Raw genomic sequence first — 25,436 nt, 5'->3', positions numbered from 1 at the left:
GTCGGGGGAGAGGGGCTGCCTGGGAAAGTAATTATGGATGGAAAAAAGACATGGAAACTTTGAGGAGTAACTTTTCATCCTTAAAGGGTCACGTAAACCCATCCAGGGAAAGTTTGAGAATGATATTGTATTTTCAATTGTACCACAAATGATAATATATGATGTAATGTCGTATTCAGCATATTAGTGAAATAACAATTATGGCATGGCAGAATTGGGAGCAATCAACAATAAATGATCCATTATAAATATTATGGTATGTGTAAATATACCCACCATTAATTCTCTCAATATGATTTGAGAGATTGATCCGATTGGATATTCTCCAAGTCCAAAAATCAAACATAAATTAAAAAGATATCTAAATTTATAATTGCTGTGGTTTGTCATATATTGGTAAATAATAGCCCTATCAATCAAATCAATGCTAGAAGCTATACATAGTCTGTAGGGTGTGTGTCAATGCAGGTACACCAGTGTCTCAGTCCATCTTTTCACTTAAAGCTAATTCACCATGCTGAATTTCGAGCTTATCCACTCTCAGGCACTAAATCACCCCTTATGGCAACGTACAAAGAAATATGTCATGGGTTGGGTACTTGTACACTTAATTGAAGCTTGTAGCCTTAATTTATGTTAAACATTTAGAAATAATTAATTAATTTAGTGTGAACAGGACTTTTTTTATGCTGCCAAATTGCTTCTGATTGAGTGTATGCTCAGAAATAATAACATTCCACTCAACACATTTTTTCACAACACATTTTGCAAGTGCTTTCCATGAAAACAAATATTTCTTTATATAATCATTTAGAATATATATATATATATAATGCATAATGGTCATTTATAGTTCACATTTTATATAACATTGAAACTAATCATTCTAGTTATTTAAAGAACGCAAAATACAGCTTCAAAAGATGACTCCCAACAAATGCAGACATTGACTCAAATTTCCATGAGCTTCAATGTCTCCATTCCCGCCGCCGCTACGACGTTGCCATGGCAAGCCACAGGTATAGTTGCTTGTCCATCATCCGGTTAACCATATATGGACAATAAACGCTTCGACAGATTATTCGGGCAGCATGCTCAACCAGTGACAAATCGCAATGCTCTTGCAGAAATTGTAAGGGAGGTGGAGCTATTGTTGAATGAGTCATTCAACATTACAGACCACTCGCGAATTCAGTGCGATATAAAAGTGGGGCACCAGCAGCACTGTGCAGTTATCTGACAAACTTTGATGACTTCTTATACGAACAGCAGCTACACGCGTTTCACCTGGGGGTGGGAAAAAATATATGTTCACAATTCGCATTCGATAGTAAAGAGGCTACCGTAACAATTTGGATTATCATAATGGAGGTTGTAAGGACTTTCCTTCACTTCGGAGTTTTACTCTCATCGGTACTATTCACAATTGGAGCAGCTGGTAAGTTTGACCGTTTTGATAATCAGAATTTGATAATTACTCAGCCCTGCGACTCAGAGGAAAAACGTGTCAAATATGTGCATTTAAATCCATAGCTGTAGGCTATAGATCCTATTTCATCTTTAGGCTAAAGCCTACTTCGTGGATGATATCTTGATTTGTTTTATCAATGTACTGTAGTACATCTACATTGTGCAGAACAGATAACTAACTCATCCTGGCTTTTTTTTCTCCTGGGCTACAGGTGAAGATTATTTCCCTGAGGCAATGGATGTTCAGTGGGTGTCCAATAACTTCAAGACTATTCTAACATGGGGCCCTGAGCCTACCAACTACACATACACTGTTGAATTTTCTAGGTAAGTAGCCAACATCATATCGCTGCATTCTCACTCTGCACTGTTCATCATCACATCACTATTGCTACAACAACAAAAACATCCCAGTCAGCACAATCAAATGGGCCACGTTCTGGGTGAATACTTTACTATATGTCAACAGAATGACAACTAAAAACGGAGTGTACAACCTACAATGTCCTCCGTAGTTATTGGGGCATGAAGCATTTTTTTCCTTCTTCTTTTGGATCTATACCCCAAGTTTGGATTTGAAATCAAACAATTACTATGTCATTAAAGTATAGATTCTCAGCTTTTATTTGAGGGTGTGTGTGTACAATATTGGTTCCACCAATTAGAAATGACAACACTCTTTATACATAGTTTTTACATTTACATTTAAGTCATTTAGCAGACGCTAAATATATAACATATAATATATATATAACATAGTCACCACCATTTTAGGGGACCAACTGTATTGAAACAAATTCACTTATGTGTAATAGAACATTTAGTATTTGGTCTCATATTCATAGCACGCAATGACTACATCAAGTTTGGGACACACATTTGTTGAATCCATTTGCTGTTTGTAGAAATGAATGGTAAATAATGTATTGTGTCGTTTTGGAGTCACTTATTGTAAATAAGAATAGAATGTTTCTAAACAGTTCTACAGATAATCCTGAATGAATCGTGAATAATGAGTGAGAAAGTTAGACACACATATCAAGACCTGCAAACCTCTCATTGCAATAACAGGGGAGGTTAGCGTTCTCAATCATCATTATTCACGGTTCATTCAGGATTATCCATAATAATGGTAGCATCCACATAATGTAGAAGTGTTTAGAAAACGTATTCTATTCTTATTCACAATAAAAGTGACCCCAAAATGACAATACATTCATTTCTATTGGGCACAAAATAATCTGAAACTACTAAAACAAACAGCAAATGCAGCCAACAAATATGTTCACAAGTCACAAGCTCCATGTAGTTATTGCATGCTATGAATATGGGACCAAATACTTAACTTTTTACCACATTAAGTGAATTTGTCCCAATACTTTGGTCCCCTAAAATGGGGCAGGGAGGGTTCTATGTATAAAAAGTGTTGTAATTTCTAAATGGTGAAACCAATATCTACAAAAATACCCTAAAATAAAATCTGATAATCTATAGTTTAACCTCATAGTAATTGTTTGATTTAAAATCTAAACCTTTTGAGTATGTAGCCAAAAGAAGCAAAAAAATGCTTCAACGTCCCAATAATTAGAGGGAACTGTATACCTAACACCCAACTACACACTACCACTTCGTTCATTTGAAGTGAATGACAGAAAAGCGCAGTTCAAGGACTCTGACTGATGGACTGTGTTTTGTTCAGGGTTGGTAAGGACAGACAAAGGAATCCTCACTGCATCCGGAGCTCGAGGACAGAGTGTGACCTCACCAATGAGCTGCGGAACCTGCAGGAGACCTACTCTGCCGACATCCTATCAGAACCCCTACCCGGTGTTACCTCTGACCTTGTGGAGTTCCCCTACACCCGAGCCGAGAGGTTCAGCCCTTACACACACAGTGAGTGTCATCACATTATTAATCTGCCCTAAATTGCATTGTCATATAGTAACATTTCTTCTAGGTTCTTCATTATTTACATTGTTATTGTGTTATACAATAATGGCATTATAGCATTATTATAGTAGAAAGGTTAATTTCGCTGGTTATATATATTTTTGGGATTAAATACTTCATTGCTGTGTTAGTAACGGTATTCAAATTAAGGCTATGGTGCCTAACTTGCATCCTCTTCTCAGCTAAAATAGGAGGACCCGCTTTCAAGATTGTGCAGAGCGAAGACAAGACCAAGATGACGCTCCACATCCAGGACCCTCTCACTCCACTCTACAAAGATGACCAGCTGTTAACGATCAGAGACATCTTCAAGAGCGACCTGAAATACAGAGTCATATACAACAAAGCTGGGAGCACAGGAAAGGTGAATTGAACAGTCATGGACATACATTTATTGTAAATGCTTTTGAGACTATACCGGTCAAGGGAGGACTGGCCATAGAGCAGTTCCGTCAAATACCAGATCGGCTGGTCCATTTCTACCCCAGTGGGCAGGTTTAAATTGAGGGGTTTGCCCAAAATTACAATTATATGGCTAAAAATGGGGGGCCTGTAGGAAAAATAATTGCCGTTGTGGGGGCCTGGACGGAAGGAATTGGCCAGTATGTTAGAAATGCCAAAGCCAATTTTTGGTCCCCAGTCCGTCCCAGATACCTGTCGATTCCCTCCAATGACAACCCAAATAGTGTTCGACTTGAAATTAATACTCAACTGTAAACTCCTGTCCACAGAAAGAGAAGATGTCAGACCTGAGAGATGTCGAGCTGACCAATCTGGATAAAGGACAGAGCTACTGCGTCATAGTGGCAGCCTATATCCCCTCTCGTTCTGCACAGAAGAGACTGGGAGATTGGAGCAAGGCGCAGTGCTCACCCAGAGAGAACAAGACCATCTTTGAGGGTAAGTGACCCCACAATGCAAAACACATGTGTTAGGGGTGAGGTGGAGGGAATTGAAGAAGGGTGAAATTCAGTGGATTCAATTAAATGTGTAGCGGATTGAGTAACTACAACATATATGATTGATAAAAAAAATTGCAATGTGGGCAAGTTAGAATAGTCATTTTTACTGTCTGCAACAATGCTTAGTAACTTCAAGAACTTCAATTAAATGATCATGTTAAATTCTCTCTTTCCTCAGAATTCAGCTTTGGTGTGATCTCAGGTGCCATTGGCATCATGCTGGCTATATTCATCATCCTCATCACTCTCACTGTGGTGTGTTGTAAACGCTGCTGCTGCAAAAAGACCAAAACTGTGGACAAGGATAACCTGCAGATGAGTCCAGTGTAAAGGTGTGTGTGTGATGGTGCTACTTGACCAACCCTTTGAGGGAGGAAGCTGTGCTCCCAATAATCTAGCACAAATACGTCAAAACACTGGAAAATGTGAAATGTTAGTGTTGTCTTTTTAAATGTCATTATGAGCTGGTTCTTTTTAATGGCTAGATAGTTTTTTTTACATTACTTATTTATATGTTGAACAAGTACATTTGATTAATTGTTGAGAAATACATGTTATGTTTGCCACTATGTATATAAGAAAAATGTAATCGTATTTATTTCAATCAATGTTTTATGTTATATGTGTATTGGTGCATGTCTAAGAATTATTGTCTTATATGTTGATGATGTGTAGTTCATGTTGACTAGGATTCGTCCATGTGCTGTTGAAACATGGCTTTGGTACTTTTGAATGAGAGGAAGGTTAGTAGGAAAAGTATTACTTGTGATGACTTTGCATTCTAGTACTTTTTACAATTAAATTCAGATGTATTCAATTCTCATTTGTCTTTCATGTAACAATATCCATGTGAGGGAACTTTGACAACAGTGCCATCTGGTTTGCCTTTAAAATGATCTATCATAGTTATATCAGTTTCAAACATGATTTGAGACAAGAGGAAAGGCTTTTCATAGTGATTGATAGTAGCTCAATGTCTGCTTGTCAGCTTATGACCCAGTAAGCCATGTGGAAAACCTCGGCAAAGGGGTGACACCACAATCACATTGGCAACAGTGCCAGAGACCTCCGAGACATGCCCTGTGTAGCTTAATCTAAAAAGTGACCTCCCCTAACTTAGTCCTTGCCAGACGCCTTCAGGGGGATTAGCTTTCAATTTCCCAACTGTTTCAAGATCAGTGTGGATAAATGAAAGGATAAGAAGAGGAAGCCATTTTAGACTATTGGGATGCACAAACTATGCTCTGATATAACAGAACGACAACGAACAGTCTGTAGAACAGAAGACAGAGGACCTTGAAATTGTTTCGAGAAATATATATTCATGTGTAGTTCAGCTCAAATCTATTGCATTTGAACTATCCTATGAAAACAAAATTCCCACGTCCTCAATCCCCTTTTAACAAAATAATCAAAGCTCAACTTTCAGTTCAGTTACTGTACATTAACCTAAGCTTAAGGATTTTACTATAGGAGACAAAAACAATACATTTTCAGGTATCGTAGTTGACGGAGTCAGACTATCTATGCTTAAAAATACAGTTACAGTAACTGGCTTCATGAAAGAAGAATGCACTTCAGTGTTAACTGCACTAGACAAACATTTAAAACATCACTTCATGGAACTCTTGACATTTCAATTCATTTAACATCAAAACTGAACATTATAAATAATTAAAAACAATGCAACATTAACATAAATAAAACGGGGGAAACAAAATCAGTAAGGCTAGCTTTTTAGTACATTATTTGCTTCATATACACTTAAAACTCACCCATACAGACACACAAGTCTGCAAATGGTTGACTGCAATATGACATCTTCATACACAGCGGGGCAACTTCCTGTTTCCAGGCATAAACAACAGAATTCAAAATCTGTCCTAAGGAAGAACCAATACTGTCGGTCTCAGCAGACATAAATTTTGTTGTTTATTATTTCTGTAAGCAGGAAGTGTACCGTGCTGTGTATGATGATGCCATATTGTAGACCCTACCTTTAAATGTACAGGTTTAGGTATTTCTCTCTTGACATTGAGAGAGCGCTCAGTCTTCATACTCCAGCGTAACATTTTTAAGATGTTAGGACTTGACCTCTGTGCTCTATGCTTCATGAAGTGCAGAATTACTTAGGACCATCTCTGTGTGCAATACTTGGCTATGGTAAGATCGTTATGACCCAAACTCCACCGTTTCCTGGGTGATGGGTTTGAACTCATAGCTCCCCCTTCCATCCATGTGCAGGTAGTACTGGAGAAGAGACAGAAATCACTGGTTAGAATTTGAACAGTATCTTCTAAGCAAATAGGTGATACATTTGCATTTAAAAAAAAGAAAAATAACAGGGTTCTGGTACTCACCTCCATTTTATTGGTATTATGTGCAGTAATTTCATGTTTCTTCATTCAGTGTGAAAGGACTTACCTCATGGTGCTTCCACAAAGACTTCCTGTGAGAAACCGTGAACAGCGTGATGCCCACCTAAGGAAAGGTAAATATGACATCCCATAAGCTCAGAAACCACTTTCTCAGCATCCTGTAAACATGCATCAGTTTCCTGGTTATTTTTCATTCCTCTTTCACAATATGTGGAAGGATCCCATGGATAGTAGCTCAGCCCGGTATGTGAGTCAAGGTGATCAGAGGTAATTAAGCACAGTTGACGGTACTAATTACTTATTTTCTTGCCCCTACAAGACAGAGGAGGGAACCGGCAGTGGGGGGGAGACTGTAGAGGGGGGATAAATAAATACATTTGTAAAAAAAAAAAAAAAAAATTAAAAGTGTGATTGCTTCTCCGGACTTACCGGACGGAAGAGAGAAGAAGAGGCCAAACTAACTCTTGGGAATGGCAACGGATCTGCACCACCACCTGAAGGGAGCTCTCCACGAACGGAAAGTAAAGACAGTGACACACCCGTAATTTATGCTATAGTTAAAAGTTACTCACCTTTACTCACGTCTCTCTATCACACACCTAGGTCCGGGCCACCGCAGGGGGGCAGGAAAGCAGAGAAAGACAAAAACCAAGTCCAAGCCCGAGGTAGTAGCCCTACAAGGAAACATAGCCTCGTCCTCTGGAGCAGAGGAAGAAATACAGACCCCACGCCTCCGAAAACAGGGAAATATCCGATGAAGACACCTACGAAGGGTTATACACAACGGAGGAAGGAAGGAGCGACCAGAGGCTACCGGATATATTTGAAGCCCCGTCAGAGGAGGGAACCAGGAAGGGATTCTCCTCGGGCACCCCCAACAGGGATGGGGAACAACCTCCACACCCCTCTATCGAGGTCGACCTGCCCAAAGAATGAAAGGGACAGTTCGGCACCGCTCAGCATAGAGACCCAGACCTACGGGATGCCATGAGGAAGGGGAAGGATGGGAGAAATGTTGACATATCAGGTGAGCACTCTCTTCCCTACTATTCAATCAGGCGGGATCTCTAGTATTGGGTTGTACAGCGAAGGGGGGAAAAACAGGAATTACTAATGGTGCCTAGACCATACAGGGATACTGTCTTACAGCTAGCCCATTCCCACTTCCTAGGAGGACACCTGGCACGAGACTAAACGATCGACAGAATCATGCAGAGGTTCTATTGGCCCCGTGTCACCCGAGATGTGGCCAGGTATTGTAGGACATGTGATCAATGTCAGCGTACGGCCCCACCTGCGTAATCCTTTGATTCCTCTTCCCATTATAGAAACCCCTTTCGAACGCATAGTTATGGACCTCGTGGGACCCCTCCCAAAATTCAGAGGACACGAGTACATCCTGTTTGTCGTAGATTACTCTACCAAGTTCCCCTGAGGCCATACCCCTTCACAACATGTCGTCAAAGGGAAACGCCAAGAAATTGTTTGTGCTGTTCTCCCAGGTGGGCCTTCCCAAGATGATCCTAACCGACCAAGGAACCCCGTTCATGTCCCGGTTGATGAAGGACCTGTGTCGGTTATACCAGGTTCAACAGATACGCACAAGCATTTTCCACCCACAGACAGACGGTTTGTGCGAACCCCTGAACAAAACGAATTAAAAGCACGTTGAGAAGAGTGGTCCAGAGACGGGAAAAACTGGGAGATGCTTCTGCCCCACTTAATGTTTGCCCTGCGAGAAGTACCCCAGGTGTCCACAGGGTTTTCCCTGTTCGAATTGCTGTACGGCAGACCATGTCGAGGGATCCTCGACTTAGCCAAGGAGACCTGGTATGCCCAACCCTGCCCATTCCGGTCGACGATAGAACATGTTACCCTGATGCGGGACAGCCTGTTGGCAGTCTGGCCCATAGTAAAGGAGCATATGGAGAAGGAGCAACAGACTCAAGGCTGGGCCTAAGATAAGTCAGCGACACCCAGGGAGTTCACCATGGGAGAGAAAGTGATGGTACTCGTGCCCACTGCCGAACACAGCTTGCTGGCAAAGTGGGGGGAGCCCTACGAGGTAACGGAAGGGTCTCACCGGTCAATTACCGCATCAAGCAACCTGACAGGAGGAAGAAGGTCCAACTTTCATATCAACCTGCTGAAGAAGTACCATGGAAGAGAGTGTGTGGCTTTGATGGCAGTGGAGGACAAGAAAAAAGGAGGCCCCGATACAGGTGTGCCGTGGCCAAACTCTCCTGCCAGGTATTCTCTCCCTTCCCAGGGCAAGCAGATGTCCTGTTTCACCATATCCACCCTGAACCTGGCAAGAAGGTGCATATCAGATTCCTGAGACATGCAGAGTAAACGCTAGTAAACGAGGTAAGGGTGATGCTGAGGATGATCGAGCCATCTACGAGTGAGTGGTCCAGTCCCATAGTCCTGGTCCCCAACCTGACGGTAGTATGAGGTTCTGCAATGACTTAGGGGCTTGAACGCCATCTCTACGTTCGACGTATCGGGTGCTTCGCTCCATGGCGCCGGAGGACCGCCCAAAGACTGCTTTCGCCACACCAGAGGGGATTTTTCAGAATGTGAGGATGCCCTTCGGACTGCATGGTGCTGCGGCAACTTTCCAACGCCTCATGGATGCCATTCTACAGTCCCATAAAGAGTGCACAGCGGCGTACATAAACGATGTGGTCGTACACAACAAGGACTGGGATAGCCACCTCCTGCGATTTGGGGGCGGTGCTCGTGAGCCTGGAGGCTACAGGGCTGACAGCCAATCCCAAAAAAATGCTGCCTGGGTCTGTCCGAAGTGGAATACCTGGTATACACCATGGGGAACGGAAAAATACGCCCATAGGCAGAAAAGACCAGGGCAATTCGGGACTGGCTTCGGCCCCATACGAAGCGGAATGTCCAAGCCTTCTTGGGGATAACGGGATATTATCGCCGCACGAACCTCATCAAGAAAAACCTGGCAAACTGCGTAGCATGGAAGGAAGAGACGGCAGACACCTTCCAGTTGCTAAAAGATAGCTTGTGCTCTGATCCAGTCCTGCAGGCTCCTGACTTCTCCCAAGAGTTTACTGTGCAGGTAGACACCTCAGATACGGGGCTCAGGGCTGTCCTAGCTCAGGGTAAAGGCGAAGCAGGGAGGCCTATTCTCTTCATAAGTAGAAGGCTCAGTGATCAGCAACGGAAATATGCTACCGTAGAGAAAGAGGCCCTAGCATTAAGTGGGCCCTCATATCTCCGGTACTACCTACTCGGGAGTAGGTTCGCCCTCGTTACTGACCATGTTCCCCTCATGTGGATGACCGGTAAGAGAAACAACAGAATAGCCAGATTGTTTGTAATGCAAGAAACCATCTCTTTCCATGCCATCCACAGTGCCGGATCGAGGAATGGGAATGCAGACGCCCTGTCCCGAAGCGACCAAGACGGCGCTTCTGGCGCCTGACCCTCCGGTCCGTTCCTGAGGGGGGAGGTATGTGGAAGGACCACCAGGGGGCAGGCTGGTCCCACAGATAGTAGCCCAGCCTGGCATATGAGTTAAGGTGATCAGAGGCAATTAAGCACAGCTGACAGTACTAATGACCTATTCTCTTCCCCCTACAAGACAGGGAGGGAACCAGCAGTGGGGGAGACTGGAGGAAAAAATAGTGATTGCTTCTCCAAAGGAGAAGACTTACTGGACGGATGGGAGAAGAGGACAAACTACCTCTTGGGAATGGCAACCACGGATCCGCACCACCACCTGAAGGGAGTTCTCCACGAACGGATAGTTAAGGCGGTGACACACCCGTAATTTATGTTATAGTTAAAAGTTACTCACCTTGTGTTCCTTGTTCCTGTAAAGAAGATTTGTGTTTTCCTTGTGAGATCATCCTTGATTGTTTGAGAAGAAATACCTCAATAGAGAACATTGTTCAATGTAAGAAAACCTGCTCCCCGACTCGTTTATTCCACCTTTCCGCTTTAGAGCAACCTCAAAGTACTCGGTCCGCTCACAATATATTATATTATATTTTATATTATATTTTTAATAATCATCAATATATTGACAAATGACCTAATCATTTATCATCTCAATAATAGTCTGTGTTGCATCTTACCGTCCTACAGTGGCTGTAGATGAAGTCCTCCACATCGACACTCACAGCACTGGTGCACTCATCCAGGATGGCAAACTGGGGCTTATGGTAGAACAGACGGGCCATCTAGATACCACACAGAGAGAGAGAGCGAGACAGATCAATGAAAAGCTCCCTTCACACATTCTATAACCCAATGTGCTTGTAAAAAGTCATCACAAGACAAAAGCTTTGCAGAGACAAAAAATAAATGACCGACATCTTCACTATTATTTTCTTTGGACTTACAGCCATCCTCTGTTTCTCTCCTCCACTGAGGACATCCATCCAGTCCTGGACTGTGTTCCAGCTTCCCTCCCGCTCCAGGATGTGACCTAGCTGGACGTTGTCCAGGTAATCCTTCAGCACCTGTTCCCCAGCACAACACACGAACACCATGTCACAGAGACATGCAGAAACACATACACACTCACGCACAAGCTATGCGTGCTGTTTGCTCAACGAGTGTGCGTGTGTGTGTGTGTGTGCGCGTGCTCTGACATACCACACCCTACTGACAGAGGCCATGTATGACAGTTCTATTTGAGGGGCCTTACAATATCTTGATACAGTGAAGAGCAGATGTGATTAGATATATGGTCCAGTAAAGGGCTGCTGTGATTGGATATTGTCCTAGTAAAGAGATGTGATTGGCTAGTTAGACTACCTTATCAGAGGTCCCCTTCCTCCTCTGGTCCTCCACTGTATCTGGGTAGATCACCTGATCTCTCAGAGAGCCTAGGGTCATGTATGGCCTCTGGGGAACGTAGAAGAGCTTCCCTCTCTCAGGTTTGGTGAGACGGCCACCAAACAGAGGCCAGAGCTAAGAGATAGACATCCATTAATACCCATGAGTGGAAAACTTTAACACAAAAGCAGCATAACAGGCATTTTCGTCAAATTGTTGATCTCTCATACCTCTCCCAGGACTCTGAAGAGTGAGCTCTTCCCACAGCCGTTGGGGCCACATACCAAGACATTTGTCCCTGACATCACCTTAGGTTAGCAGATGAAGGGAAGGCACAGTTCATCTGTCTGCACTTACAGATGAAACAGTCCCACAACCATCATCATAGGTCTTTAGATTTCATGAATTGTATCAAATGGTTCAGTACGGAGTTGATCCTTTGAGATACTCACCTCAAAGCTGAGGTCTTTGATAAGAATGTCCCCATTAGGCGTTGCAAGAGGTGTATGCTCAAACCTGAGACACAAGGAAAATAAATGCCTACTTTATGAACCATTTCATCTTGTTTATTGTACTGCTATAATATGTATCTCTTAGACACCTACTTGATGATCTTGTCTTTGTTGATGATTTCACCACTTCCTGGGACCAGGGTGATTCTATCTAGCGATTCACTATCTGAAAATGTATGACAAAAAGAAAATCCCAAAAGCAACTTCAACTAGTAATATGTTTTAATTTTCCTGCATGACACTACTATCCAACAACAATATCAATCCTCAATACATTATCAGGGAACATGTAGTGGTCACCTCTGCCTCCCTGCTGAGAGACCATGGTCCTCTCGTATTTCCCAGAGTTCAGCTCTTTCAGGACCTTCATGATCTCGGTGATACGAGCGGTGAACCTGTAGGGGGACAGCAGGAGTCAGTGAGGAGGGGACAGCAGGAGTCAGTGAGGAGGGGACAGCAGGAATCAGTGAGGAGGGGACAACAGGAGTCATTCAGGAGGCCACAGCAGACAGAGGGAGAGAAGAACAAGTGGAGAGAGACTGGTGAACCATAAACTCTGAACAAGTAAACCATGGACTTGCTGAACCCTAGAACCAATGAACCAGCTAACTATTGATCCAACGAACCAATTAACCATTGAATACACACCAATTGGTTCAATGGTTTACTGGGTCAACGTCTCAATAGTTTCCAGATCCGTTTGTGCTCTTGCTTACTCAAACGCTGTCATTGTCAAGCCAAACAGTCTGGCCTCACACCAATCTTCAAATATGAACAAGCCTTCTATCATTAATGAGGTCGAGGAGAACAGAGGATAGGATCCTGATTCGATAACCCCCACAACGACCCTCCAATCTCAAGGATTATGTAAATATTGGAACTCTATCGCAATAACTGACAGGGAGTCAGCATGGTAGTGCAAACAGATGGGCATTCAGGCTACCAGTGAACCGCCAAACCAGTTGTTTGATAAGAGCATTGTGTATGACTGACCCTGAGAGCCTGCTCATCTCCCTGCCAGCCAGGACGATCCTGCCCAGGGCCTGAGACATGCTCAGCAACATACGCCCACTCTGGTAATAGTCCTGAATGAGAAACAGAGAGGGAAGTTAGGCTCTGTACCATAACAGAACACACACACACACTCCCTTTGTCTCTCCTCACCTCGAGCAGCTCAGCGTGGGTGCTGTGTAGGTGGCGTGGGTGGGTGTGGTTCAGGAACGGCCTGCTCACCACCAGGTACCCGACAACAGTGGCAATATCTACAGAGGTGGGGAAAACAAGTATTTATCTCTGCTACTACTAAACCACATCAGTGGAGATGATAGAAATACCCCAAATGATAATACTACAAACTTCCAATCAATGACAAGACAAGTATTCTCACACTTAGCAATGATGCTGTCCACAAAACCCATTGAAAAGCGGAAGACAATGAAATTGTGTAAATGGTCCACCTAGGGGTAAAAGGGGCAGAATGTAACGTAAAGACATTGCATATCCACCGCAGTATAGGTCTTGTCTGACACCATAGTTAAGTCAACTATCGCCAAAGATACATTGAATGTCCCAAACCCTCTCACCAGTTTCTGGAAGGTAGAGTGAATGGTCTGCTTCTCCCTCAGGTTTCCATTGTAGAAGGCAATCTCTTCACTGTGGGAAACAGAACATTCAACCGTTTATTTTCACAGTGGAAAAAGAACATGAACGATGATTTGTCCAAAAAAAAAGCAGAAGAGAGGAGGAACAGTGGAAAGGAGAGGCGTGCGTCTGACTGACCTGTTGGTGATAAGGCGAGAGTTGACGAATCGGTACTCTCCCTCGTACCTCTGCTCCATGACCGTCATCTTCCCGATGGGCCTCCGCAGACGTGTCAGGATGAGCCCAGAGAACATCAGGTATCCTATCATACAGGCAGGACCCTGTGGGGGATAGATGTATGTAGAGTAGAAGCTTTAGAAACTCTATTCTACTGTGCGGATGCATTGGGGATGATCATTTTCATGGTTTCAATTGAAACTAGATGTAGGCATAGAAGGCTACTGATGGGTTATGACTTCTAAACTTGAATATATGAAAAATCCTAATGTCACTGTGGGAGTGAGGGGAATGTAGAACATTTACATTCTGTCAGAATATGTTATTGTTAGACATCAGGGATCCTATGGGGAGGAGAGAGGAATTTGGGTCCGAGGTCAGGTCAGATGAAGAGAGGAAGAACAGATCACTAAAGTTCTGTTTAGCAACAGAGGTGTATTGGCTGTTCAGAGGTGTAAGGAGGAGACTCAGCATCGGAGGAAGGTTTAAATACTGTACTAGTGCTTGTGTGAAGATGTCTTTGTCTGTTCAGCTGTCTTGACTCTTTGGGCGAATAAACTTGGTTTCAGCTTTAATAATCATCTGAGTTTTTACTCTTTATTTAGAACCTAACACTACATTAGACAGATCAAGACTCACCTGTGCACCAATGGCTGAAGTCAACTTGAAGATGTACAGACCAATGTCCAATAAAGGCTGAAGGTGGGGGAAAAAAACAAGTCTACTCATCACAGGCACAGTGTATGGTCAATAGCAGTGGATTGTATCAGGCTTTGAGCAGCATTTGTTGCCTCAGAGGATTTGTTTTAGTAGCCTGGTTGAGCCGACTGAATGGTGCACTAGTTTCATAAGTCTGAAGCATTCGGTCTTGTATAACCAGGCTATTAAAGTGCAGGTTACCTTGCTGACGTTGGAGTAGAGGTCCACCACACTGTTACAGAACCTCTCCACGTCCTGGGTCAGCAGCTGGTCAGGGTTACCGATGCGGTTGTCCAGGTTACCAATCTTATAGTATGTGTAACCTCTGGAGAGGAGATTAGGGATGGGAGGATGGTGTGGTGAAAACATGAAACCCGAATTTGGCAAGTGTGTTATGTATTTTCTATTACTTTGAGCTTCTGAAGTCATTGTTCCTCACATCAGTAAGTAACTATTGGATTTGGGGCTAGGAAACATATAGAGAATCAAGGCTAAATCCTTCCAATATAACTCTATTGCTAAAGGCTAATCATCATCCAGAACCAAATCTCCTGCTACTCGATTTGGGTGACGTTTAAAATCTTAGCATCTGCCACAAGACACCAGCTAATGGCAGATAGACATATGTTCTGTCTGTTTAAAGACACAAATTGTCTCTCCAAGAAGCAGGTATCAGAAGGACTTACTGCAGGTACTCGTCATAGAGGTGCTTGGTGAGTCGAACACGGCAGCAGAGCTTCAGTTCATTCAGGCCCAGCTTCAGGAAGTTGTTGACTAGCGAGATCTGAAAACAGGGAAACGGGCCATGATAGTGGTCTCATTTAAAAAGAAGTGCATGACATTTTATAGTGGGAGTATACCAAACCAATGGCATTTATTTACATTTACATTTAAGTCATTTAGCAGACGCTCTTATCCAGAGCGACTTACAAATTGGTGCATTCACCTTATGACATCCAGTGGAACAGATTTATGCACGGAGTAAATAAATCAGAAGAATCCTGATAACCTCATAAAAACTCAAAGGCTTATAGGCCGGGGATCACCAGTCTGTTAGTAATCAGGCAGGATCTTTGTTTTAGTACAGACTCCCCCACAAACTCTCTCCCTAATAGGCACAATATTAACCCCTACCTAAACCACCATTCCCAAATCATGAGGTTACCTGTTTTACAGTAGGATCATAAGTACAGTTGAAGTCGGAAGTTTACATACACCTTAGCCAAATACATTTAAACTCAGTTTTTCCCAAATCCTGACATTTAATCACAGTAAAAATTCCCTGTTTACGTCAGTTAGGATCACCACTTTATTTTAAGAATGTGAAATGTCAGAATACTAGTAGAGTGATTTATTTCAGCTTTTCTTTCCTTCATCATGTTCCCTCCCAGTGGGTCAAAAGTTTACATACACGCATTAGTATTTGGTAAGCACTGCCTTTGAATTGTTTAACTTGGGTCAACCGTGTCTGGTAGCCTTCCACAAGCTTCTCACAATACGTTGGGTGAATTTTGACCCATTCCTCCTGACAGAGCTGGTGTAATGAGTCAGGTTTGTAGGCCTCCTTCCTCGCACACTCTTTTTCAGTTCTGCCCACAGATTTTCTATAGGATTGAGGTCAGGGCCTTGTGATAGCCACTGATGGCCAATACCTTGACTTTGTTGTCCTTAAGCAATTTTTCCACAACTTTGGAAGTATGCTTGGGGTCATTGTCCATTTGGAAGACCCATTTAAGCTTTAAGTTCCTGACTGATTTCTTGAGATGTTGCTTTAATATATCCACATAATTTTCCTTCCTCGTGATACCATCTATTTTGTGAAGTGCACCAGTCCCTCCTGCAGCAAAGCACCCCCACGACATGATGCTGCCACCCCCATGCTTCACGGTTGGGATGGTGTTCTTCGGCTTGCAAGCCTCCCCCTTTTTCCTCTAAACATAACGATGGTCATTATGACCAAACAGTTCCATTTTTGTTTCATCAGACCAGAGGACATTTCTCCAAAAAGTACGATCTTTGTCCCCATGTGCAGTGGCAAACAGTAGTCTGGCTTTATGGTAGTTTTGGAGCAGACTTCTTCCTTGCTGAGTGGCCTTTCAGGTTATGTCGATACAGTTTTACTGTGTATATATATATTTTTGTACCCATTTCCTCCAGCATCTTCACAAGGTCTTTTGCTGTTGCACCAAAGTACGTTCATCTCTAGGAACTTAATATGTAGAACTTAATATATGCCATTTAGCAGACGCTTTTATCCAAAGCGACTTACAGTCATGTGTGCATACATTCTACGTATGGGTGGTCCCGGGAATCGAACCCACTACCCTGGCGTTACAAGCGCCATGCTCTACCAACTGAGCTACAGAAGGACCATACAGAACAGTCTCCTTCCTATGATGGCTGCGTGGTCCCATGGTGTTTACTTGCGTACTATTGTTTGTACAGATGAACGTGGTACCTTCAGGCATTTAGAAATTGCAGACTTGTGGGGGTCTACAACCAGACTTGTGGGGGTCTACAATTCTTGACTGATTTGTTTTGATTTTTCCATGATGTCAAGAAAAGAGGCACTGAATTTGAAGGTAGGCCTTGAAATATATCCACAGGTACACCTCCAATTGACTCAAATGATGTCAATTAGCCTATCAGAAGCTTTAAAGCCATGACATCATTTTCTGTCATTTTCAATGTTGTTTAAAGGCAGTCAACTTGTATGTAAACTTCTGACCCACTGGAATACAGTGAATTATAAGTGAAATAATCTGTCTGTAAACAATTGTTGGAAAAATGACTTGTGTCATGTACAAAGTAGAAGTCCTAACCGACTTGGCAAAACTATAGTTTGTTAACAAGAAATTTGTAGTGGTTGAAAAATGAGTTTTAATGACTCCAACCTAAGTGTATGTAAACTTCCAACTTCAACTGTACATGATCAAATATACTGTATAGAGAGTGTCATGTGTAGAAATACAAATTATAATGTTATATAAAGTTATATATTTAATTTAAATATCCACGGTTGGTAAAAGACAATTAAGAAAACAAATAAGCTAGAAAAATTGTATGAAAGTTGCACTTACAAATGGCATAACTTTTATAAAGTTGAACAAGAACCTCTTGAAATCTTTTGTTGATCGACCAATGATTGCACTGCAAACCAACATGCAAAGTGAACACACACACACAATGTCACACACAGGGCAAAAGTAGAGTAATACTTTCTACATTTAAAACCAGATGTGTTTGTTCTGTGGATGGTCAGCCCCTTAAACTGACCCAACTAGTTGGGGTGAGAGTGAGATACTGGATCTTATGAAAGGCTATCACCAGTATCCTGATAAATTACTGAACAGTGGAAAAAGCCACTGGTGAGACGTCAACACAGCAGGATGGGGTTTGCAAAATTAAATGGACACAAAAGAAACTAAGAATAATTTAATTCAGAACTTGGGCCAGTTTGGTCCTGTAGGGCTGCGAGGATATCATTTCTTTATTCATCTTGACCACCCCAACCACAAAATTAAACCTGCTCTAGAAAATAACTTACTGTAGCAGGATTACGGTAAAAGACTAGAAGGTATAAAAATATTTCTAATATGTGCAAGCACGCAACCCTTCAAGACCAGTGATGTCCACAAATGCAATTAAAGTGCAACAACAATACACAAGTGAATTCATAAGCACTTAAATCATATTCTGCTACCAGGCACCACAAGCAGCACAGTGTTATGTAGGGGTTTAGTGATCGGCCAATGTTGTTCATGCAAATGTAGCATGGACACTAGTTTACCCCTGGTATGGCAGCAATATAGTAATAAAAGTGCTTCTTAAAGAGATTGACATCTCTGCTAATGATTCCACTGTGGAGGAATAGAGAGGAGGATTACGAGCTGTCGAATAAGACAAATAATGCTAAACAAGTACTTCATGTTGAAGTTGCTTCAGAAAGTGTCGCTGGTGTGAACTTAAGTGTTGGTGTGCAATAGGGTTTTCTATGCAGTCCTACCTCTCGATCATGGTCCCATTCTGGATCATCCACACATCACAGTAGGTTCTGGCCACCAGCATAGCAGCGATGAGGAGACAGTATCCTGACTACAGGCAGATAGATGACCAGAAATAGGCAAACACAAGGGAGTGGGAGATGTATTGTGTAACATCTCAACACATAACCATACAGTAATTGAGAAATGATTTGAATCAAGATGAAAGTGTTAAAGCGCATTCAAAGTAACACGTTTGTCAAAAAGCTCCTACCTCTTTGCAGAACACTCCAGGAACCATGATCTTCACAATCTTCAGGACACGTGCAAAAAACACCTTGTCCACCACCGTCTTTTCCTGCTTGGCCTCCTGCCACACATCACACCAAAACATTTACAGAGGAAATCAGATAAAACAACATTTTAAATCTCACCAACTCAGTCCTGCTTGTTAAATCAGGGGCTAAAGTCTGTGGATATTGACATGATTGCTAAGATTTTGGCCATTGGTGTGGTGAGAGTAGGGTTGCACATTTTGGGGAATATTCAGAGGTGGAAACTTTCCATGGGAATTAACAGGAATATATGGTCCTTCTGTAGCACAGTTGGTAGAGCATGGCGCTTGTAACGCGAGGGTAGTGGGTTCGATTCCCGGGACCACCCATACGTAGAATGTATGCACACATGACTGTAAGTCGCTTTGGATAAAAGCGTCTGCTAAATGGCATATATATGGGAATTAATGGGAATATATGCAAATTAGTATCATTTAAAATGTGGATGTTTTTTTTAATTGGATATATTTACCATATCATATGGAGACATAAACCTTTTACCTTATCATAAGTAGACATAATTGCAAATGATTAAATCCTTCCAATATAAATTTTTAAAACTATTTAGTTACAAATATAACTTTAATTAAATGAGTAGACTATTCACATGGGATGATTTCAATGAAAAACAAAAGAAAGAGAATATTGAATGATCCCAAAGATCCATCGCATCTCCCAAAAACATTTTTAACATACATCTGTAAAATGATAGTCTAGCAAGCTTTTGTTGTCTTCTGCTCAGGCTTCCATGTTTTCTCCCTGGACCTCCTCAATGTCCACTTCTTGAACATCAAACTCTGTGCCCTCATCTTCACAGTCACTTTCCAACCATGTTGAGGATGGCTCGTTGTCAGGCTCAAAAAGCCTCAAATTTGCCCGGATGGCCACCAATTTTTCAACCCTTGTATCGGTCAGCCTGTTGCGTGCTTTGGTGTGTGTGTTCCCAAACAAGGACCAGTTGCGCTCTGAGCCGGCTGATGTTGGTGGGATTTGGAGGATGATGGAGGCAACAGGGGAAAGAGCCTCAGATCCACAAAGTCCCTTCCACCAGGTGGCTGATGAGATGTGTTGACACGACTGCCATATTTCATCTCCATCCCAAAGCCCTTCATTGGAAGTGTACTTCGCCAGACTGCCAAGAACCTTGCCCTCATCCAGGTCAAGGTGGGGAGACACGGTAGTGATGACACCATAGGCCTTGTTGAGCTCTGCACCAGACAGGATGCTCTTGCCAGCATACTTGGGGTCCAACATGTACGCTGTGGCGTGTTCAGGCAGAAGTCTTCACGCTTTTTTACGTATTTCAGAACAGCAGTTTCCTCTGCTTGGAGCAACAGTGAAGTGGGCAGGGCAGTACGGATTTCTTCTCTTACATCTGCAAGCAGAGTCTGAACATCAGACAGGATGGCATTGTCTCCCTCAATCTGTGCAATGGCTACTGCTATAGGTTTCAGGAGTTCAGGCTGCTTACCACTCCCTTCCAAAATACATCATCCAGGAGGATCCTCTTGATGGGGCTGTCCATATCAGCAGACTGATATGGCCATTTCTTGGAGAGACTCCTTCCCTTCCAAGAGACTGTCAGACATGATGACAACACCACCCCAACGGGTGTTACTGGTTAGCTTCAATGTGGTGCTCTTATTCCTCTCACTTTGCTTGGTGAGGTAGATTGCTGCTATAACTTGATGACCCTTCCCATACCTAACAATTTCCTTGGCTCTCTTGTAGAGTGTATCCATTGTTTTCAGTGCCATGATGTCCTTGATGAGCAGATTCAATGTATGAGCAGCACAGCCAATGGGTGTGGTGTGAGGGTAGGACTCCTCCACTTTAGACCAAGCAGCCTTCATGTTCGCAGCATTGTCTGTCACCAGTGCAAATAGCTTCTATGGTCCAAGGTCATTGATGACTGCCTTCAGCTCATCTACAATGTAGAGAACAGTGCGTCTGTTGTCCCTTGTGTCTGCGCTCTTGTAGAATACAGGTTGAGGGATGGAGATGATGTAGTTAACTATACCTTGCCCACAAACATTCGACCACCCATCAGAGATGATTGCAATACAGTCTGCTTTCTCTATGATTTGCTTGACCTTCACTTGAAATCTGTTGAACTCTGCATCCAGCAAATGAGTAGATAAAGCATGTCTGGTTGGAGTGGTGTATACTGGGCGAATAACATTCAGAAATCTCTTCCAATACACATTGCCTGTGAGCATCAGAGGTGAACCAGTTGCATACACAGCTTGAGCATGACATTCATCAGCATCTCTGACTACGTTCCTCCAATGAGTAAAAAAAAAAACCCTGCTTCCAGGAGGACCATGAGCTGTTGCTATCGATAAGGTGTCCGATTCATCCTTTTCACCTCGAATAGAAGTAGAGGGACTTTACTCAGAGATTGTTTGTTGAGAGCACTGAGGAAAATCTAGGCACTTGGCCAGATGATTCTGCATCTTTGTTGCATTCTTCACATATGATTTGACACAGTATTTGCAAATGTACACAGCTTTTCCTTCTACATTAGATGCAGTGAAATGTCTCCACACATCAGATAGTGCCCGTGGCATTTTTCTGTAAAGATTCATAAAAAAACAGTCAAAAATAAAACAAATACAATTCCATGTACATATAAATAGTTAAGCAGTTAGATTAAACAACTCCTTTGTAAGATAAATGTTTTTAAATGAAACATGTATGGAAATAGGTGAATTAACACTCCTCAGTTAGCAGGCTCAAGCAAGCTAAAACCCACATGGTAGCAAAATCTAACTAGCAGAAATTAAAAGTTATAAATGATTAATCTATGTCATAAAATATATTCACCCCAACCAGTATTGTAATCAAAACTTAACAGAGAGCATGTAGTCCTTGGCTCAGACAGTGTTGTAGTGTGGGCTCAATAGCATCTCATTGGTGTGCAAGATCTTGAGAATCAGCTGTACGTGTGATGGAAGAATTGAATTAGGGATAGCTTAACCAAAACATGCCACAAGACCTATAATTGCCGTATATGTATCCCACAAAAAAAGTTCACTGTTTATATGCTAACTTTTTTGATGAATGTAAGAAAAATTCCCCAAATTCCCGGGCTTAACCTCCGAATGAAAACTTCCGGAAATTTCCTGGAAAGTTCCCGACCCTTTGCAACCCTATGTAAGAGCAATTTCAACATTGAGTGCGGTAAGAGTATTGGTTACATTGATTGTTTACATGCACTTACATCTCTTCTCAACTGTAGCTCTGATGATCTTTTCCCCCTATAAACAGAAAACAGGGATGAAGCCTGTCATAACAGTACGGGTCTATAGATGAAGCCATGGAAGGAAACTGATTATTGTTCGTCCTTGGAAATCTGACCAACCAGCGAGCAGGCAGGCAGGCAGGCAATTCAATTAAATTCAATGACAGCACCCACCACCCGGTGTCAGTAGAGAACATCAACTCCATAAACTACTACGTATCTAAAACAGTATGTTAAAATAACAGAAAACTCTGATTCTATGTCATCGTCAGACTGCAACTTGTCTCGGTGGCAAATCTTATTCTTGTCTGACTTTCTAGTAGCTAGTCAATGTTGGCTACGTTAGTTAAGCATTATGATGGTCGTCACTTTAGCTACAAAATAGTTGTCAATGCTTAACTTACCAACTTAATTGGGCTGCATGTCTTCTCCTCTTGAGAAGATACAAGGCAACGATTGTGGCACCTGCTATAGAGGAGTTCTTGGCTGTCAAGTATTTACTTATCGACGCCATGTTTCCATCTGCCGACCAAGGGAGTAACGAGATGCATGCTGGGGTAGGGTAGGTAGCTGGCTAGCGTGCTAGCAACATGATCTATGGTGCACAATTTCATTTCATCAGACATATGCATTGCAAGTATTCTATGCATAAACTGTTTAAGGACTAAACATTGAACAAAAAGCATTTCCTTTATCTGCACTAAATAATGCTATATGTGTCAAGATTGCATTTTTCACTTGTTTTCATTTCTAACTCAGTACGTTAGCGACATTTAACAGCAGGAGAAAATCGGAAGCCAAGGCAACCCTTCAAATTAAAAGCCCTGATTTAATTGTTTTTAATTTAGTAAGCACTCTGGCGAAAATACTACATAATAATGAAGAAGATATTGTAAAGTATTATTAATTGTGAACAATAACAACAACAAAAATGCTACAGCAACCTCATTATTATTTTTCATATGGCTTTTATGTTTACAATGTGGCTAAACAAACTCTGAAAACCGGAAGTTTTGAAATAGTGCCGCTTGTGTGACACGCGCGTAGTAGAAAGACGGATGGGGATTCCTGATCACACAAGCAAGGTATGTTCTTGTTGCAATTTCAATATAATCGTACTGTTTGTTAGTAACTACCGATAATCATTCCAGATTAATCTAACTAATATAAATGTTTGAATATCGTCGGTTCATGTAAATAATGCAGCAGTTAGCTAACAAACCTTAGTTAGTGGGGGCGCGATTTCAATTAATAGCTAGCTAGCTATATTACTAACGAGCAGCTGTGTACTAACCTAACGTAGCAGGAGTAAAATAAACTGGCAGGGTAACTATAGCTAACTACGACTTCGGTCAAGTACCCACACACCTGTGTTGTTTCCTTGATATAAAGCAGCTAAACCGGAGATGTTAGTTCATCTGTCTTCAACTTGGTTAGGTAGAAACAGGTTACATCAAAGTAACGTTAACCAACCAGTTAACTAGTAACAAGCAAGTCTCTGACCAGCCGACTAACTTAGTTAGCTAGCTAGATATGTCAGCTACAGTCGCTTGCTAGTTATTGCTACTGCATTGAAGTTGTAGCAAGCTAATGTCAAGGACTCGGGAGTAGACAGTGTTATCCTTGGCTCGGATCCAGTCCACTGCAGAGTGTAAATGGCCAAGCCTTCACCCGACTCAAGTTAGCAGCTGTTTGTGGCTAACAATGGTTACAACTTGCAGAAAAATTATTGACAATGTCATGTACGACATTGTTCAAAATTCGGCCAGCGAATACATTTCATTTGACCCCACAAGTTTTCTGAATAAAACAAATGTCGTTTTTATTTATATATTGTTGGACATAAGACTATACACACCAGCAAATCGGCTCCAAGTGATTAACATTTTGGAAATCTGTATTCCCACGCATAATGGAGAGAGGTTCGTGAGAGTATGCAAAAATACGTTTTGATGTTATGTTTTAGTCAAATATGTTTTATATATTTAAAAAATAATATCTGTACCCCCCCCACCCTTTCGGAGGACAAAAATCTACTTTATTTTTTACAGCTTACCTATATTTTTACACAAGTTTTACATACATGGCATTTTTTTTTACTCTAGTAGTTACATAGCAAGAATAAAGTAATTTGATATACATTACATCTGGATAGTACTTATCAAATGTTATTTGTCAAATGCGCTGAATACAACAGTTCCAGACCTTACAGTGAAATGCTTACTTACAAGCCCTTAACCAACAATGCTGTTTTGAGAAAAATAAGTGTTAAGAAAGTATTCACAAAACTAAACTCAAGTAAAAAAATAACAATAATGAAAGGGCAACAATAAAATAACAGTAAAGAGGCTATGTACAGAGTTAATCTACGGGGGCACAGGTTTGTTGAGGTTATATGTACAGTACCAGTCAAAGGTTTGGACACACCTACTCATTCAAGGGTTTTTCTTTATTTGAACTATTTTCTACATTGTAGAGTAGAAATAGTGGAATAGTGAAGACATCAAAACTATGATATAACATATGGAATCATGTGGTAAACAAAGTGTTAAACAAATTAAAATATATTTTACACTCTTCAAAGTAGCCATCCTTTGCCTTGATGACAGCTTTGCACACTCTTGGCATTCTCTCAACCAACTTCATCAGGTAGTCACCTGGAATGCATTGCAATTAACAGGTGTGCTTTGTTAAAAGTTAATTTGTTGAATTTCTTTCCTTAATGTGTTTGAGGCAATCACAACACACACAAAAAGTGTTGTGACAAGGTAGAGGTGGTATAGAGAAGATATTTGGTAAAATACCAATTATCGCAAGAACAGCTCAAATAAGCAAAGAGAAACGACAGTCAATCATTACATTAAGACATGAAGGTCAGTAAATCTGGAAGATTTCAATAACTTTGAAAGTTTCTTCAAGTGTAGTCACAAAAACCATCAGCGCTATGATGAAACTGGCTCTCATGAGGACCTCCACAGGAAGGGAGGACCCAGAGTTACCTTTGCTGTAGAGGATAAGTTCATTAGAGTTAACTGCGCCTCAGATTGCAGCCCCGAAAAAATGCTTCACAGAATTCAAGTAACAGACACATCTCAACATCAACTGTTCAGAGGAGGGTGTGTGAATCAGGCCTTCGTGGTCAAATTGCTACAAAGAAACCACTACTGCTTTGCGCTTAGTGGGACAGGACAGTGACCCAAAACACATCTCCAGGCTGTGTAAGGGCTATTTGACAAAGGATAGTGATGGAGTGGTGCATCAGGCCTCCAC

General features: G+C 41.9%; 3 protein-coding genes across 8 annotated transcripts in view; 2 read left to right on the top strand and 1 right to left on the bottom strand.

Moving 5' to 3' along the window:
- Positions 1-1,206: 1,206 nt before the first annotated feature.
- On the top strand, positions 1,207-5,199 carry LOC118402227 (tissue factor-like). Its single transcript, XM_035800256.1, has 6 exons — positions 1,207-1,438; positions 1,683-1,797; positions 3,170-3,363; positions 3,603-3,784; positions 4,152-4,320; positions 4,561-5,199. Exons 1-6 carry the CDS (start codon positions 1,366-1,368, stop codon positions 4,710-4,712), a joined length of 885 nt encoding a protein of 294 aa, XP_035656149.1. The 5' UTR covers positions 1,207-1,365; the 3' UTR covers positions 4,713-5,199.
- Positions 5,200-5,684: 485 nt separating this feature from the next.
- LOC118402224 (ATP-binding cassette sub-family D member 3-like) lies at positions 5,685-22,710 on the bottom strand. Of its 4 annotated transcripts, none has more exons than XM_035800254.2 (23): positions 22,571-22,710; positions 22,146-22,182; positions 18,862-18,957; positions 18,611-18,699; positions 17,685-17,754; positions 15,291-15,388; positions 14,806-14,929; positions 14,545-14,601; positions 13,867-14,009; positions 13,671-13,740; positions 13,475-13,544; positions 13,252-13,349; positions 13,081-13,172; positions 12,388-12,482; positions 12,181-12,253; positions 12,028-12,091; positions 11,806-11,883; positions 11,555-11,710; positions 11,137-11,256; positions 10,870-10,974; positions 10,590-10,605; positions 6,807-6,863; positions 5,685-6,632 (listed from the first exon to the last, which is right to left on the bottom strand). In XM_035800254.2, exons 1-22 carry the CDS (start codon positions 22,678-22,680, stop codon positions 6,808-6,810), a joined length of 1,917 nt encoding a protein of 638 aa, XP_035656147.1. In that variant the 5' UTR covers positions 22,681-22,710; the 3' UTR covers positions 5,685-6,632; position 6,807. The 4 variants fall into 4 exon arrangements, with proteins under 4 accessions (XP_035656147.1, XP_052333044.1, XP_035656146.1 ...); XM_052477084.1 differs by lacking the exon at positions 10,590-10,605 and adding an exon at positions 21,778-21,861 and having other exon boundaries at positions 22,571-22,681; XM_035800253.2 differs by lacking the exons at positions 10,590-10,605; positions 17,685-17,754 and adding an exon at positions 18,395-18,464.
- The window catches only part of sap130b (Sin3A-associated protein b), a 24,347-nt gene continuing 21,523 nt past the window's right edge, over positions 22,613-25,436 (top strand). The window contains exon 1 of one of the 3 annotated variants that reach the window (XM_052477081.1): positions 22,613-22,728. In XM_052477081.1, the coding sequence (XP_052333041.1) occupies positions 22,679-22,728 (50 nt within the window). In that variant the 5' untranslated portion in view covers positions 22,613-22,678. Of the gene's footprint in view, positions 22,729-23,183; positions 23,252-23,953; positions 24,089-25,436 lie in introns of those variants that run through there. The other 2 variants (XM_052477082.1, XM_035800246.2) reach the window with 2 other exon arrangements.

The sequence above is a fragment of the Oncorhynchus keta genome, chromosome 23, assembly GCF_023373465.1.
Source record: "Oncorhynchus keta strain PuntledgeMale-10-30-2019 chromosome 23, Oket_V2, whole genome shotgun sequence".
Lineage (NCBI taxonomy): Eukaryota > Metazoa > Chordata > Actinopteri > Salmoniformes > Salmonidae > Oncorhynchus > Oncorhynchus keta.
This window is presented reverse-complemented; position numbering and strand designations above follow the sequence as displayed.